This window comes from Furipterus horrens, unplaced genomic scaffold, assembly GCF_987537825.1.
Source record: "Furipterus horrens unplaced genomic scaffold, mFurHor1.1.pri manual_scaffold_13, whole genome shotgun sequence".
Classification (NCBI taxonomy): domain Eukaryota; kingdom Metazoa; phylum Chordata; class Mammalia; order Chiroptera; family Furipteridae; genus Furipterus; species Furipterus horrens.
This window is the reverse complement of record NW_028327183.1, coordinates 5474302-5487437: the sequence shown is the minus strand read 5'-3', so window position 1 is coordinate 5487437 and position 13136 is coordinate 5474302. Positions and strand designations below refer to the sequence as shown.

General features: G+C 46.1%; 1 protein-coding gene across 1 annotated transcript in view; it reads right to left on the bottom strand.

Moving 5' to 3' along the window:
* Positions 1–13136, bottom strand: part of FTO (FTO alpha-ketoglutarate dependent dioxygenase) — a 254429-nt gene that overhangs the window by 193336 nt on the left and 47957 nt on the right. The window contains exon 4 of the mRNA XM_090260181.1: positions 11597–11740. Within this exon, the coding sequence (XP_090116307.1) occupies positions 11597–11740 (144 nt within the window). The remainder of the gene's footprint in view (positions 1–11596; positions 11741–13136) is intronic.

Sequence of the window (13136 nt, the reverse complement as noted above, 5' to 3'; positions counted from 1 at the left end):
CATCATAAAGGGGGGAGGTCACCCTAATGAACAGATGTGTGAGTTGTTTTTGTTCCACGGAGGGGCAACTGATGTGACGCAGGCCAAGTGGCACACACGACATGCAAAGCAATAGTTTGAGGCTTGTACCTTTATTTAAATCCTTGGCAACTCTCTAATCAAAAGCCTCTCAGTCGCTCCCAACGGTCTCTAATCGTTTGTGACTTTCAGAAAGAACCTTGTAATTTTCACTTAGCAGCTTCTAATTCATCTAAAACGCGAAGTCTATAAAAGTGGCCCAAGCGCCGTGGCTGGTGCTTCCCAGAGGGTGTAGTAAAGACAGTCCGCACTTTAGACGTGGACTCCTAATAATTTGTAGAAAGAAAACATCTACTGGCCACAGCCATCTCAGACTAGAGCTGACACTCGGCTGACGCTGTATTCGAGTGGCACCGGAACTTGCAGAACGTATTCGACAGACCAAGGAGACAAGAAGCCCTCGCCCTTCGCTGACGAGTGCTGCGTGCTCCGTCACGGGTGCAGGGAGCTCGGGACACTCACTGCAGCAGGAAACCTCATCTCACGTCTAAAAGGCCACGGGGGCAGCAGCTTAAGTGGCACTATGGTGACCCATCTGAGCCCGAGACTCCCTTGGTTTTAGCACCCCAATTTCTCTTCCTGAGACCCCCGCCCCACCGACCGGCCCAAACAGTCGGTCCCTCTAAATTTAACCCCGCCCCTGCGTCCTTGGTGTTGTGGTCCACTGAGCCACCAGGGCTATTTCATCCCAAATTTCTTAAAGTAACAATCAAGGGCTTTGGGGAAGGCGCTGCTGAGCGAAATAAGCCCGATACCGAAATCCAATCTCCGCAGCTTCGCACAGTCGCTGAAGCTTTTCGTTCTTACTCACCCGTCCGTTCTCATTCCTCAATCTTAATACTTACGACCTTATTTTTCCTAGATGTGGGGACACCCGTGACTGAGGACATTTTCAGAACCTAACAGCCAGGGAAAGCGGGGAGGGGAAGCCTCCTGGCAAGATGTCGGCACAGACTCAGGCCTCTGCCGGCCCCACCCCGGACACCCAGTGGGAAGTCCACGGAACAGGGAAAGACACGGAAGCCCCTCGCACCGCTGAGTATTACAGGAAGGGGCTCAATAAGGCAGGGACTGCCAGCGGCGGAGCTGGGCGCAGTAGCGGGGGGTGAGCTGGCGGAAGGCTGACCCGGGACTCTGAAAGAGCGGCATCGGGTCAGTCTGCCACGTGGGTCCTGAGAGGGGCGCTCAGCCTCGACCTTGGACGGCGGGAGCCCGAGGAGGGCCCAGGAAGCCGCAGGGGGGTCAGCCCTCTGCACACGCTACCGGCACAGTGGCCGCTTAGAGAGGAGACCCAGGCACCCACCGCGAGGGTCAGAAAGCGGTCAGGCGGGTATGCCAAGGATGGGCAGGACACTATGAGCAGTTTTAAAACAGCCACACTGCCACCCCTCACCCAGGTGCTCCACCTCTAGCAACTGTCCCTAAAGAAATAATCACGGGTGTGGACAGAGACAGATGTGCACAGACGTTCCCCGGAGCCATGTGTATGATATCAAAACACTGGCCATGAATTAAATGACCAAAAGTAGGGGATTAATGTTTCAGCCACTCTTAAATAACCCATTTTCAAGGAATACTTAATAAGAAAAAAAGATTTAAGATATACAAATTTTGAAAAAAAAGATATAAAATATATCTGATATTTTCCAAAGAGAAATAAACATACACTCCCACAAATAGAAAGGAACACTAGAAGGAATCAGACCAAATAGTTTCGAGTGATATTATCTCTGTGTGGTGATATTACGCTGTAGTTTTACTGTCTACTTTATACTTGCCTATAGTTGGCAAATTCTTTACAAAGGGCGCATACCGTATTTCATCAATTCCAAGATACACATTTTTTTCTTCATAGGTCACATCTATGGAATTGGCCTTATATCTTATATCTTAAAACTCATGGCATCTTTGACTGGGTGACATAAATGACTAGTTCTGTACTTAGCAAAAATAAAAATAAAACAGTAAGTGTCATTATTTTTGAAAGATCCGAAGGAAAACGTCCAATGAGGAGATACTCAGAAAAGAGGTGTCCGCTGCCCCAGCAAAAGTGAAGGCACGCAGCCAGCAGGGAAGGGGACAGACGCTTCAATTCCTTTTGTGACTCTGCCCTCAAATACATGTTCCATGGGAGTGAAAGCTCTTATAAAAACAAGGACAGAGGCGAAGATGACCTCAGGGTACACAGCCTGCCCCTCTGTTTTTGTAAAATTAACTTGTATGGAATGCTTCGTTTGTTGTTGGGCTGTAAAGAGAATACATTCTTGAGATTAATCATTCATTTTTGCTTTCTAAATATACAACAGCAATGAAAGAAAAAAAAAAAAAAAACCCACAAAAGTTATTCCCACTTGGGCTGCGACTCTTCCCAGGAGACAGAGGGCCAAGGGGGCAGGGCAGATGGTTGAGAAGGGACAGAGGGTGGGCTACGTGGATTCTTCCTCTCCTTTCCCCCGTGCCTGCTCACGGGCCCGTCCCTCTGCCCACGACTCCAGTGGCCTGTGGGGACCAGACCTTTCCGAGTAGCAGCCACGCGAGCCTCTAAGTTCTGCTCCTGCCTCTGCCTTCTCTCTTTCCCCTCTATTCACTCCTCCCTCACATCTAATTTTCCACTGGCAACTAAGGAAGATGGCCATGGCTTCTGGCTCAAGCCTAGGGAGAAAAAAAACAGGGTGTCTTCCCCAACATGCGATGAGTCCCTGTTACACACAAGGCACTAAGAGCTGTGAGCAGGACAAGGGTAAATGTAACATAATCGTGACTCCCTAAACGTTCACCTCCGGTGAGTGAGGTAAGACTTCTGTATCCATCACTAAAGTCCACAGGGGAGAGTGATGGCACCTACACTGATTGGCTGGCTGGTGCCCCTGCCATTCTGGGCACTAAGTTTCTTTAATGTCACCTCTCAACAGGCGAGTTCCATACACGGCTAGATGAAGGGAAAAGCACGGGATGGTGGAGGGAGCAGCACAAACAAAGATGAGGAAAAGGGCGTGTGCCAGGACCCACGTTAGGAAAGGATTTTAGGTCAAGACCACCACAGTGAATTGACAGAGATTATAATTTCTCTCTTTTTAAAATGTCTTCAATGTTTGTTGAGCCTCGAAGAGCTATCCCACAGGAAGAAGTTAGCGAGTCATCCGTCATGGGGCACATAGTCTGGCCTTGAAATACGCTACAGGGACGAAGTGATTTAGGAAGGTCAGACTCATTCCTGGTCTAGTCCTGGGTTTAAACCTTCAATAAGAATCAATTTTTTTTTTTTAAACTTCATTCATGGTCATTCTTCCACTGGCTTTATGGCAAAGAATAAACACAGGGCATGCAAGCAAATTAAAAGCCTGAGAAGTTCTTTTCCACAGCTCATGCTTTTAGGGGTTTCACAGGTAGAGAGCCACAGAGAGCATACGAAGGCTGCCCGCCGAAGGGAGACACCCCACCCGCAGGGGCAGAATTACCCCGACACAGCAAGACTCTGAATGAAACACGAGAGAATGAAAGGGTCTCACGTTCACGGTAACACACCATCCTCTGCTTCAGAGAAATCAACATGTTTTCGTTACCTTTGGTGGTTTTCTCATAAAAGATTTGGAAGAGAATGTACAGATTGATACACACCCTGTGTCAATTTGAAAAATTCCGTGATGCCACATGGGTATTTGGAGCAGATATAAAGGAGCTGAAGCTTCAGTGACTGAAGAGAAAGATAGCCATTGACGATTCGAAAGGTGTCTCTGGAGATCCCCAAGTAGGAGGTGCATGGTCACCTGTTTTGGGGAAGGACTTCAGAACCTTTTCCAGCCGGGAGCTTTCAAAGACAGAATAAATATTTCCTTTTTTTCTGTGGGGCCAAGTCATAGTGCCATGACATTTTTTTTTTTTTAAGCTAATCCTTGGTTCATCTGTTTACTCATTAACTCCATAATTATTTATTAAAGCACCTACCATGTTCAAAGTGTTGTGTTAGGGGCTGTAGAGGTTACACATTTTTAGAAATATACAATATAGTAAATAGAAGGCTTTTTTATAGAAAAGTCAAAAAAATAGGAAGACACGGGACCCAAATAAAAATGGAATTAGCAAAGGAGTGCAATGAGAAGAAATCTCCGAATGACAGCGGTGCCGCTTGGGCTTGAAGAACCTCCTGCTTACCCAAACCTTAATTAAGTAGGATGATAAAACGTCTAGTGATATAGAGATATCCCTAGAGCATGATCCTTTTATCAAGAAGAACAAAGAAAGGTATTTATGAATTGCAGGGAAAGAGGGAGCTGCGCAAGAAAGTCGTGGTTCAAATACAAAGCAAGTTCAAGTGTAGCCTGATTATTCTGAGCCTTTGATGAAGGACAAAGTCTGGACCTGATATCGGTAACGTTCCCCTTCGATGGACTCAGGTTTAGTGACTTCAGTGGATTAGGTCTTCTGTTTATGGATCCAGTCACTTTGTTTGGTTCTTCACTAAGTAACACATATAGAAAGAAGCACTGCTAGGTACTGGTTTTCAAGTTTTAGAGTCAACGTACAGAGAAAGTGAGGTAGCCTTTATTAAAAAAAAAAACAATTACTAATTAGCATATAAACATTACCAACTTCAAAAATGTGAAAATAATGATATGGCTGAAAGAGAACTTTAATGCCCCGTCTTACAGGCAAAAAAGTCAAGAGAGAATATCTATATATTGGTTATAAAGGTAATCAATTAAAAAAAGACTGAATGTGAACTAACGAGTCCGCAAGAGCAAGAGGGTGTCGGCGAGCCAATTCCACGTGTTTCTTACTGAAGGAATTGACAGCGCTTGGTGTTGCCGGGTGAAGGAACGGAAGAGTTAATCACGCGTTTAAGAGCGAAGGAGGTAACCATTTAAAGACTGAAATGCGAATACAGTGACAAGCAGTGACTTCTAAGAACGGAACTTCCGTTTAGGGGCAAAGAGTCTGTCACTGTCCAATTTAGACCATCCTCCACTGTTTGAATTCGTATTTCCTCAAACATGCGTTACTTTGATAATAACCAACAATACTATGAACGCGGTAGTAACAAGAAAAGGTCTCCGGGACATTTTATTAAGTGAAGGGGAAAAAAGCAAGTACTGTGTTGATATATATAGTAAAGTCCCTTCTGTATTTTTTTTTTAAAGCAGCAACATATATGTAAATATATTAACATAATGGTATTTATGTTCACTGTTACCACAGGGACCAAAGAGGAGAGGAAGGTAGCATTTTATTCTCTATAGTTCCATATTGTTAGAATCCTCTCCAATGAGAATATATGTTTACTCATCTACCACCAATTGCTCAATTATTTTTCTACAGTTTTGAAGGAAAAAGATTCCATGACTCTATAATCAGTAGAGCGAGCATAGCTGGTAGAAGCAAGAACAGCTTTGGTCTCAGAGAAACCTGGATTCAGACACAAGCGTTACCAGGTACGTGACTTTGAACAAGTCATTTCACCTCTTTAAGCCTCAATTTCGTTTTTCACAAAAGAGCTTTATTGAGATATAATTCCCCCGCGGAACAATTGCCCCGTTGAGAATATAGAATTCACTGAATTTTTCAGTGTCTTCACAGGGCTGTGCAGCCATTACCACTAAGGAATTTTAGAGCATTTTCATGCCCCTGAGAGAAACCACATCGGCATGAGCAGTCAATTCTTGTCCTTTTTTTTTTTTTTTTTTTTTTTTACCACCCCCATCCCCGACCCCGGGGAAACAATGGGGGTCTGATGGGCCTGTTATGAAAAATAAGATAACCAAGCGTCCGGCACAGGGCCTGGCTCTCAGCAGGTACTCATCCCATGCCTTTCAAATCAAGTTCAGGACAAAACGGCACAGAAACAGCAAAGAGACTGCACAGGATAAGCACGTGCAGGAGGCAGGCGAATCCTTTCAAATGCCCAGGAACACGCTCAGGTGCCTGTCCTCGGAGCCGTGTTCCCCAAGCCAGGGCCTCTCACGAATTCTACCGAATACAGAAAAATCAGGCATCGAGTCAAAAGGCACACTTTTGAAAATGTCAGCACGTGGGGGCATATTTTTAGGGAGAACGTTTCCGGGGGAGAGACGCATCCTTGACCCCGCAAGAGCGGGGAGTCGGGGCGAGCGCTGCGGGGCTTGACAGCGCAGGAGGAGCGCGCGGATGCGGCCCGGACAGGCGGCAGAACGGTCCTGTCCTGTCGCCGCTTTTCCAAGTGGAAGCAAACGTGACGGGGGCTCATTCGGCTGTTCCAGCACTTCCCACGTGAACGGCAATCCCTCCCGCTTTCCCTCGGCAGCCGAAGTTATAATTTACTGCCGTTTCTGTATTAGTCCCCCGCCTCGGCCGAGCGCAGAACCTTGCGCCTACATTTCAAGACCCAGGAGAGGTAATAAAGTATAATTATTTAGAATTTATGATTAAGCCGTAAATTATAGGCACTTTGTACTTCAGTTGGTCAGTCACAGGTTGAGGGGAGGGAGGGAAGGGGTCAGAGGAAAAAAAATAACAAAAGCCTTTTCCTTCAAATAAAATGTCTAAGTCAGGGCAGGATGGAGGGACACCTGGAGGGTTTACGAAGACGCCACAGCTTCAGGGTGAAGTCCCGGAGGGGTCTCAGCTAAGAAGGAGACACTAAGCTCCCAGGGGCCTCTGCTGGTCCTGCTCGCAGGGCTGCAGGCCCCACCTGGCGCCCTCCAGTTGAGCCAAGTGGCACATTTTCAGGCTCTGTGGCATGGGACGTTCACAGAGCTCCAGGTCCTGCTGCTCTAAGCCACAGATACGGCAAAGACGTGACCCTCCGGTATCCAAACATCTCGACCGGGCTCTAGGTGCCCACTCCGCCTCCACCGAGGGAAGACCCAGGTCACCAACGAGCTGCGATTCCACAAGGGCCAGATGTGCACTCTTCTCTCCCTCGGGCATCAGCGGGTAGGACCTCCCCTCCCTGGAGCTCCTTGGGGTGCTACAAAAATAGGCACGTGGAGGAGTGAGGCGCACCGCTGGCCAAACTCGGGCGGGAAGGAGCCTAAGGACGACGTCTGGCCGTGTCCAGTCACCTGCTGGCCTCACTGGTTCCCCAAGAACCACGGCCCGGGTCCCAGTCCTCGCAAGTCCCCACATGCAAATCGTAGTGTGCAAAGCATACGTTCTGCTTGGCCCCAGCAGCCCTGGAAGCAAGGATCGGCAGCACCAGTTTGACTGGGGAAGCTGAGGCTCCGAAGAGGCTGAGAGGTGCCAACCACGCCCGTCCTGCAGACGGTGCAGTCGGGGATCCAGTCGCCCGATGGAAAACCCCATGGCCTTTTCAGTACCTCCCCCCAAACTGTCGGTGAGGGAGAGCGGAACCAAAAAAGAAAGACTACATATTTGCACTGATATTGCTTCTCTCTCTCTCTCTCTCTCTCTCTCTCTCTCTCTCTCTCTCTCTCTCTCTCTCTCTTTCTCTCTCTCTCTCTCTCTGTATTTTTCTTGGCAGTGGGATTTTTACTGGGCAATTGAAGCTTCGAAGTAGCTGATCGTTACAGTAACACCAGATATTTGAAAATGAGATTCAGTCGGATTTAAGGAATCACCAGTAAAGAGACGAGACAAGACGGGACGGAGTTGTGAATCGCGACACGTAAAAAGCAGTGATCATAAATTAAGGAGGAGAAGGAGGTCTGTCTACCCCGCCCTCACCTTAGTCCTCAGACGCCCCAGCTCCACGCCCAGCTCCTGCTCACTAAACGGAATTGGGTCGCTGCCCCTTGAACTGTATCATCTGTTCCACAAAACACAAACCCACCGTTTGTCCCCGGGCCACTCGCCAGGCCCTCGGCCCCAGGTTACGTTCAGTCTACGGGAAACATCTGTGGCAGAGTAAATCATCCTGCTCTGAAAAAGAGCAGAATCTATTTTCCCCCCACCTTTAAGTGTGTTTTGAAGTCCTGGTTGGAAAATTAGTGAAAATTGTAAATCTGTTTGCAAATCTGGTCATGTCGAACTCTGAGATTAGGGCAAAGATTCCAATTTCAAAGTAAAACCGTGACAACGCCAGTTAAGCGTGTCCTCGGGCACCGCTGGCGGGGCCTGCGCTCCGGCGCACACAGGCGGGGATTTATGGCAGGCCCCGACGCGCTCCCCGTCAGACACCCCCCGAGGATTGACTTGAGACAGCGGGGCTTGGCCCGCACTTCCTCTGCAGACCAATATATTATTATAAATGGAGCTAAACTGTTTCCTTTTCCTAAGTGCTACGAAGTTCAAGTTTCAGGTACCAGCGCAGGGCCGAGGTCCCTCCGCAGGCCCCTGACAGTGTTTGGATCTGCCAAACTGAAAAGGCGGCATCTGACCCTGGTTGCTCCTGTTTGTTTGTTTGTTTGTTTGTTTGTTTTTCAGAGGGAATGGAGGAAAATTCAGTTCACAAATCCAATATGGCATCTTAACAAGAAACTATATTCTGGATGCCAGCCTACAGGTACATGGGCCGTGCTTGGCTGGGTCAGCGGGGTAGCAGCGAACCCATCTACGTCGGAGGGCAGGAGCTGGGAAACCAGGAAAACAGAGGATGTCTTAGCCACCAGTTCCTGTAAAATAACACTCGCTTCTGTTTCTTGCCTACGGTAGCTAAAGGGACCCCATATCTATATTTAAATGTCTATGCACCGTAACACGTAAGTCACAAGGACAACAGAATGATTCAATATTTTCACTGTGAACCTGTTACTAAGGCAAGAAAAAAAAAAAAAAGAGCCTGAAAAAGAAATGAAAAAGAAAGAAGCAAATGGACCGTTGTCATTTTCTCTTCTTCCCTTCCCAGCCCAGAGCAGGCCAGGCATCCGCGCCCGAGGCGGAGGAGAGAGGACCCGACACGCAGGGGCGGAGCCCGAGTGGGAGGGAATGACACTTTCCAGGCGGCGCGTCTTACTAGCTGGGTAGCCGCAGCCAGGGAACTCCATCAACCTAACCTGCCTTGTTCCCTTCGCAGGGCAGCTAAGACCTGCTCCTTAGGGTTACTGAGACGATTACAAGAGCACTTGCCTTGCTGTTAGTCCCCAGTGAATGGGGCTGTTAGTGACACACCTCTGTCATGCCAGACGTCAGTATGTGTAGGCAAGAGGCTGAAAAGGAATACGCTGAAGCAGGCCTGAACCCGACTTTTATAATCTTTCATTTTATACTTTTCAGAGTTTCTTTTCTCTACAATGAGAATAGATTGCCTTTTCAATCAGAAAAGAACACACGAGATAAATAAATAAGTGGAAGGTAGCCAAACATGTAATAATGTGTATTTACTACTTTTATGAACAGAAAATTAATAAAGCTATTAAAATGGTATCATTCTGACTCGTTTCTTTAAAAAATGCAAATTGCTAAGAGAAACTCCTGAACAAAGTATCCACAGGAAAGTGGTTTATTGGCTGAAATTAACACCTACAAATACTCAAGGTATTGAATAAATATCCATACCTGGGTGGTATATTGAAAAATGAAATAATAATCTGTTTTACCAACAAATGACACTCAGTGGTGGGACAGAGACTTCATCGTAAAAACTGCATTCCTGCGGCAAGCAGGGGAGGGGCGGGGGAAGATATGAACTTAACCCTGAAAGCATCCCCACACAGAGATTCCAGGGTACAGGCTTCAAGTGTAAAGGGTCCATTTAAGAGTGGGAATAGCGCTGTACAGATGCCCCTTCACGTATGACGGGGTTACCTCCAGATAAACCATGTACGCTGAAACTACTGTATGTTGAAAATGCATTTGGTACACCTAACCTACTGAATGCCATGCTTAGCCTGGCCTACCTGACACGTGCTCGGAACACTTACGGCAGCCACCTGTTGGGCAGGGTTGTCACACTGACCAGCATCAGGAGAGAGGCTAGTACTGCACACCACTAGCCTGGGAAAAGACCAACATGCAAAATGCCAAGTCTGGTTTCTACGGAAGAAGACTTACGGCTTTCATATTATCATAAAGGCAAAAAATCGTAGGTTGAACGATGATAAGTCAGGGACCATCTGTATGTGAGAGCTGACACCCGTTCTGGTCCCTGATTGGCCTCGGAGTAACCGGGTGACTTTGGACAAATTACGGGAAAAAAAAGACCAACCTCGCAAGGCTGTCTGGGGACTGAATGAGGTTGCTTATGGGAAACTGATGTGTAAACTGGGAAGCGGCGTGAAAATGGGAGGCAAGAGATTCGGGGCTTACTCAGACCCATGTTCAAAAAAGGCAGGACTCAGCCCGGGAGAAGAATTGAGGAGGTAAAGGGACACAGCACTATGTCCCGGGGAATCCCGCCGTGGGAAGGACATTTCTCACAAAATGACCGGCCAGGCTTCCCGCCGCCATCAAGGAGAGTCTCCGAGCGGCGCCATTATTCAGCTCCCTCCTAACAAGTACTCGTCTCCCTTCCGACAAAGACAGAAGGGAACTCAGGGGAAAAGAAGGAGGAGACACTTACTACTGTTTTATCTTACCGATTTATAAAACTTTCTAATTATGCCCAGGAATACTGGTGTTCCACTTAAAATATTCAATAATCATAAAAACTTCTGCTACAATGAATTCGTCTCGGTAACAAAAAGAAGTGAGTTCCCTTAGAGAGAAATATTATGGAAGCGACAGCGCGGTGGCGCGTGGACATGGCAAGAACCCCGAAACCGCTGCGTGAACAGCCTAATGGCCTGAAGAGCTATTGCAAAACCCGGACTCCTAGAGGGCAAGGACCAAGGCTCGGCCGTCCCCAGGGTCTCCTCCTGACCCGAGGCAGCATGCAGCCCACAGAGGGACCTCTACAAAGACTGAGTTAATGAGGAAATGGTTGTATCACACATACTGAACTGGAGCCTTGGCACGTCCCGGCTCTAAAACCAGCGCACGAGAAGATCCCCCAAGCAAGCAGGAGTGAGATAAACCCAGAATGATCAGGAAGGAGCTCCAGCCAAGGGAAGGGCAGACCCTGAGAAGCTTTGGGAGTGAAAACCAAATTCTGGGCCCCAGCAAACGAGGAGAAGGCCCACGAGCGCAACGCTGAGCTGAGAGCAAAGAAGCGAGACCAGAGCCCCGCGCACGGCACGGCTTCGGCTGGCTGAGCCTCCGCTGAGATCCTGCCTCCAGGAGAACTCAGGGACCGGGGCAGAGAAAGGCCCGCTCACCGTCAGGTCCACTGCTCCTGAGAAGGAACCAAACTCAAAACTGGAGGGGGGCGGGGGGGAGATCTCACTAAGAACTTACAAAGACAGAGAAATAGTTTTAAAATTCCACAATGCTAAGTTGATTTAGATGATTTAGTGGCTCTGATGAGGACTACTGAATATTGTCCAGAACACTTGCAGAACTCCCGAAACGCTGAGAAGGAAAAGTAACTGTTAAAAACTAGCCGTCTCTCACAAAACAAACAAACAGACCAGGTACGTACATGTATAAGTTTCATTATCACTATAAAATACTTGAAAAGTTTATTTCAAAACACATATTCAAAACATGCACCCAATAACGTAAAACGTAGGCAACAGAGCATCAGTATGATTTTGAGCCTCCTAGTTACCAAGCATGAAATAGCAGTCTCCTGGGTGAAGGGGAATCGCCAGGCCAGGCGTCTCTATGTCCCAGGAGATCTTGAAGCCAACGTGCCAAACATCAGGATCTCTGCCTTCGAGCTGAGGATCATCGTCACTATCTTCTTCAGGGCCTGTCCAAGAGAAGAGAGTGATTAGAAAGAAAATGTTTCATCCTAAGTTCTGGGTACTGCAATAGTTACCTTAGGAATAACTGAAGTTTTAATAGAAGTATATCCCTTTCATATCATATTTTTAAGCACATTATTAAGAATATTTGGACATATCATTTATCTTTAATCAAAAAAATTTTAAATGTTGAGGAAATAACCACAGTTATCCAGGGGAAAATATTAATTTGTTAAATTCCATGCAAGAAAATTAGAAAAACCTAGACTAAATGGTTAGTTTTTAGGACTCTATTAATAACCAAATCCAGAAGAGATAGGAGAGCTAAACAAGACGCAGAAGATATAGAGGAAGCTGTCACAGAAGTACCTCCTGGGAAAACACAGGCCTGCAGAACTATTATACAAAGGAAAATTCTAGCAGATAATTAAGGAGTAATTTCAAATACCCTTTAAATTGCTTAACAGCACAGAAAGAGGAAAATTTCCTAATTATTTTCATGCAGATAGAACAGTATTTATCAAAATCCAAAAAGACAAGACACACACATGCGTACACACGTGCACATGCACACACTGAGACACACACACACAGTCTCACATCAATGCAAAATTCCTAAATATAACATAAGAAAACAGAATTCAAATCCAGCAGCATATTGAAAGAATAACAGCGCACAACCAAGCAGAACTTATTCCAGGAATACAAGGATAGTTCAATGTGCAAGAACTTATACCTAAAATTAGTCATATTCATAAATGAAAAAAATTAGGAGTCGCCAGACATACACTCAAGTACTCCATAAAATATATTTTTTCATAATGAAAACCTCAATAAAAGAGACATAGGTTGCTACTTTCTCAACATGTTAAAATAGAGATCAACTCAACCCCAAAGCCAGCATCATATTTTAATAGGGAAAGATCAGAAACAGTCCCAAAGGTGGGAATTAGAAAACAATGTCCTTTATCACCACAAGGACTCATCACTATTCTGGAAGGAATGGCCAACACAATGGTGTCCTCTGGGATGGCATAACAGACAGGTCCTAACTAGACACAAAAAGAGGTAAAATATATTTTAACAAGAAAAATATTCTTTTGCAAATGATATGATTATCTGCAAATCAACCAGAAAAAATATATATCCCAAGCAATAGGTGAATTAAGAAAATCTTAGTTACAAAAGTGTGCATATGAAAATACCTAGTAAGATTCTTATATGTGCATTGTCTATGTGAAGTAAAACTTTAAAATATTATTAAAGGACCCAAGATAATATTTTAACAAATGTAATGACATGTTATTTTCTTCAGAAATAAGACTGAACATCATGGAAATATCAGTTTTCCCTAAATTCAACTATAAGTTTGCCACAAACACAATAAATATACCAACGGGA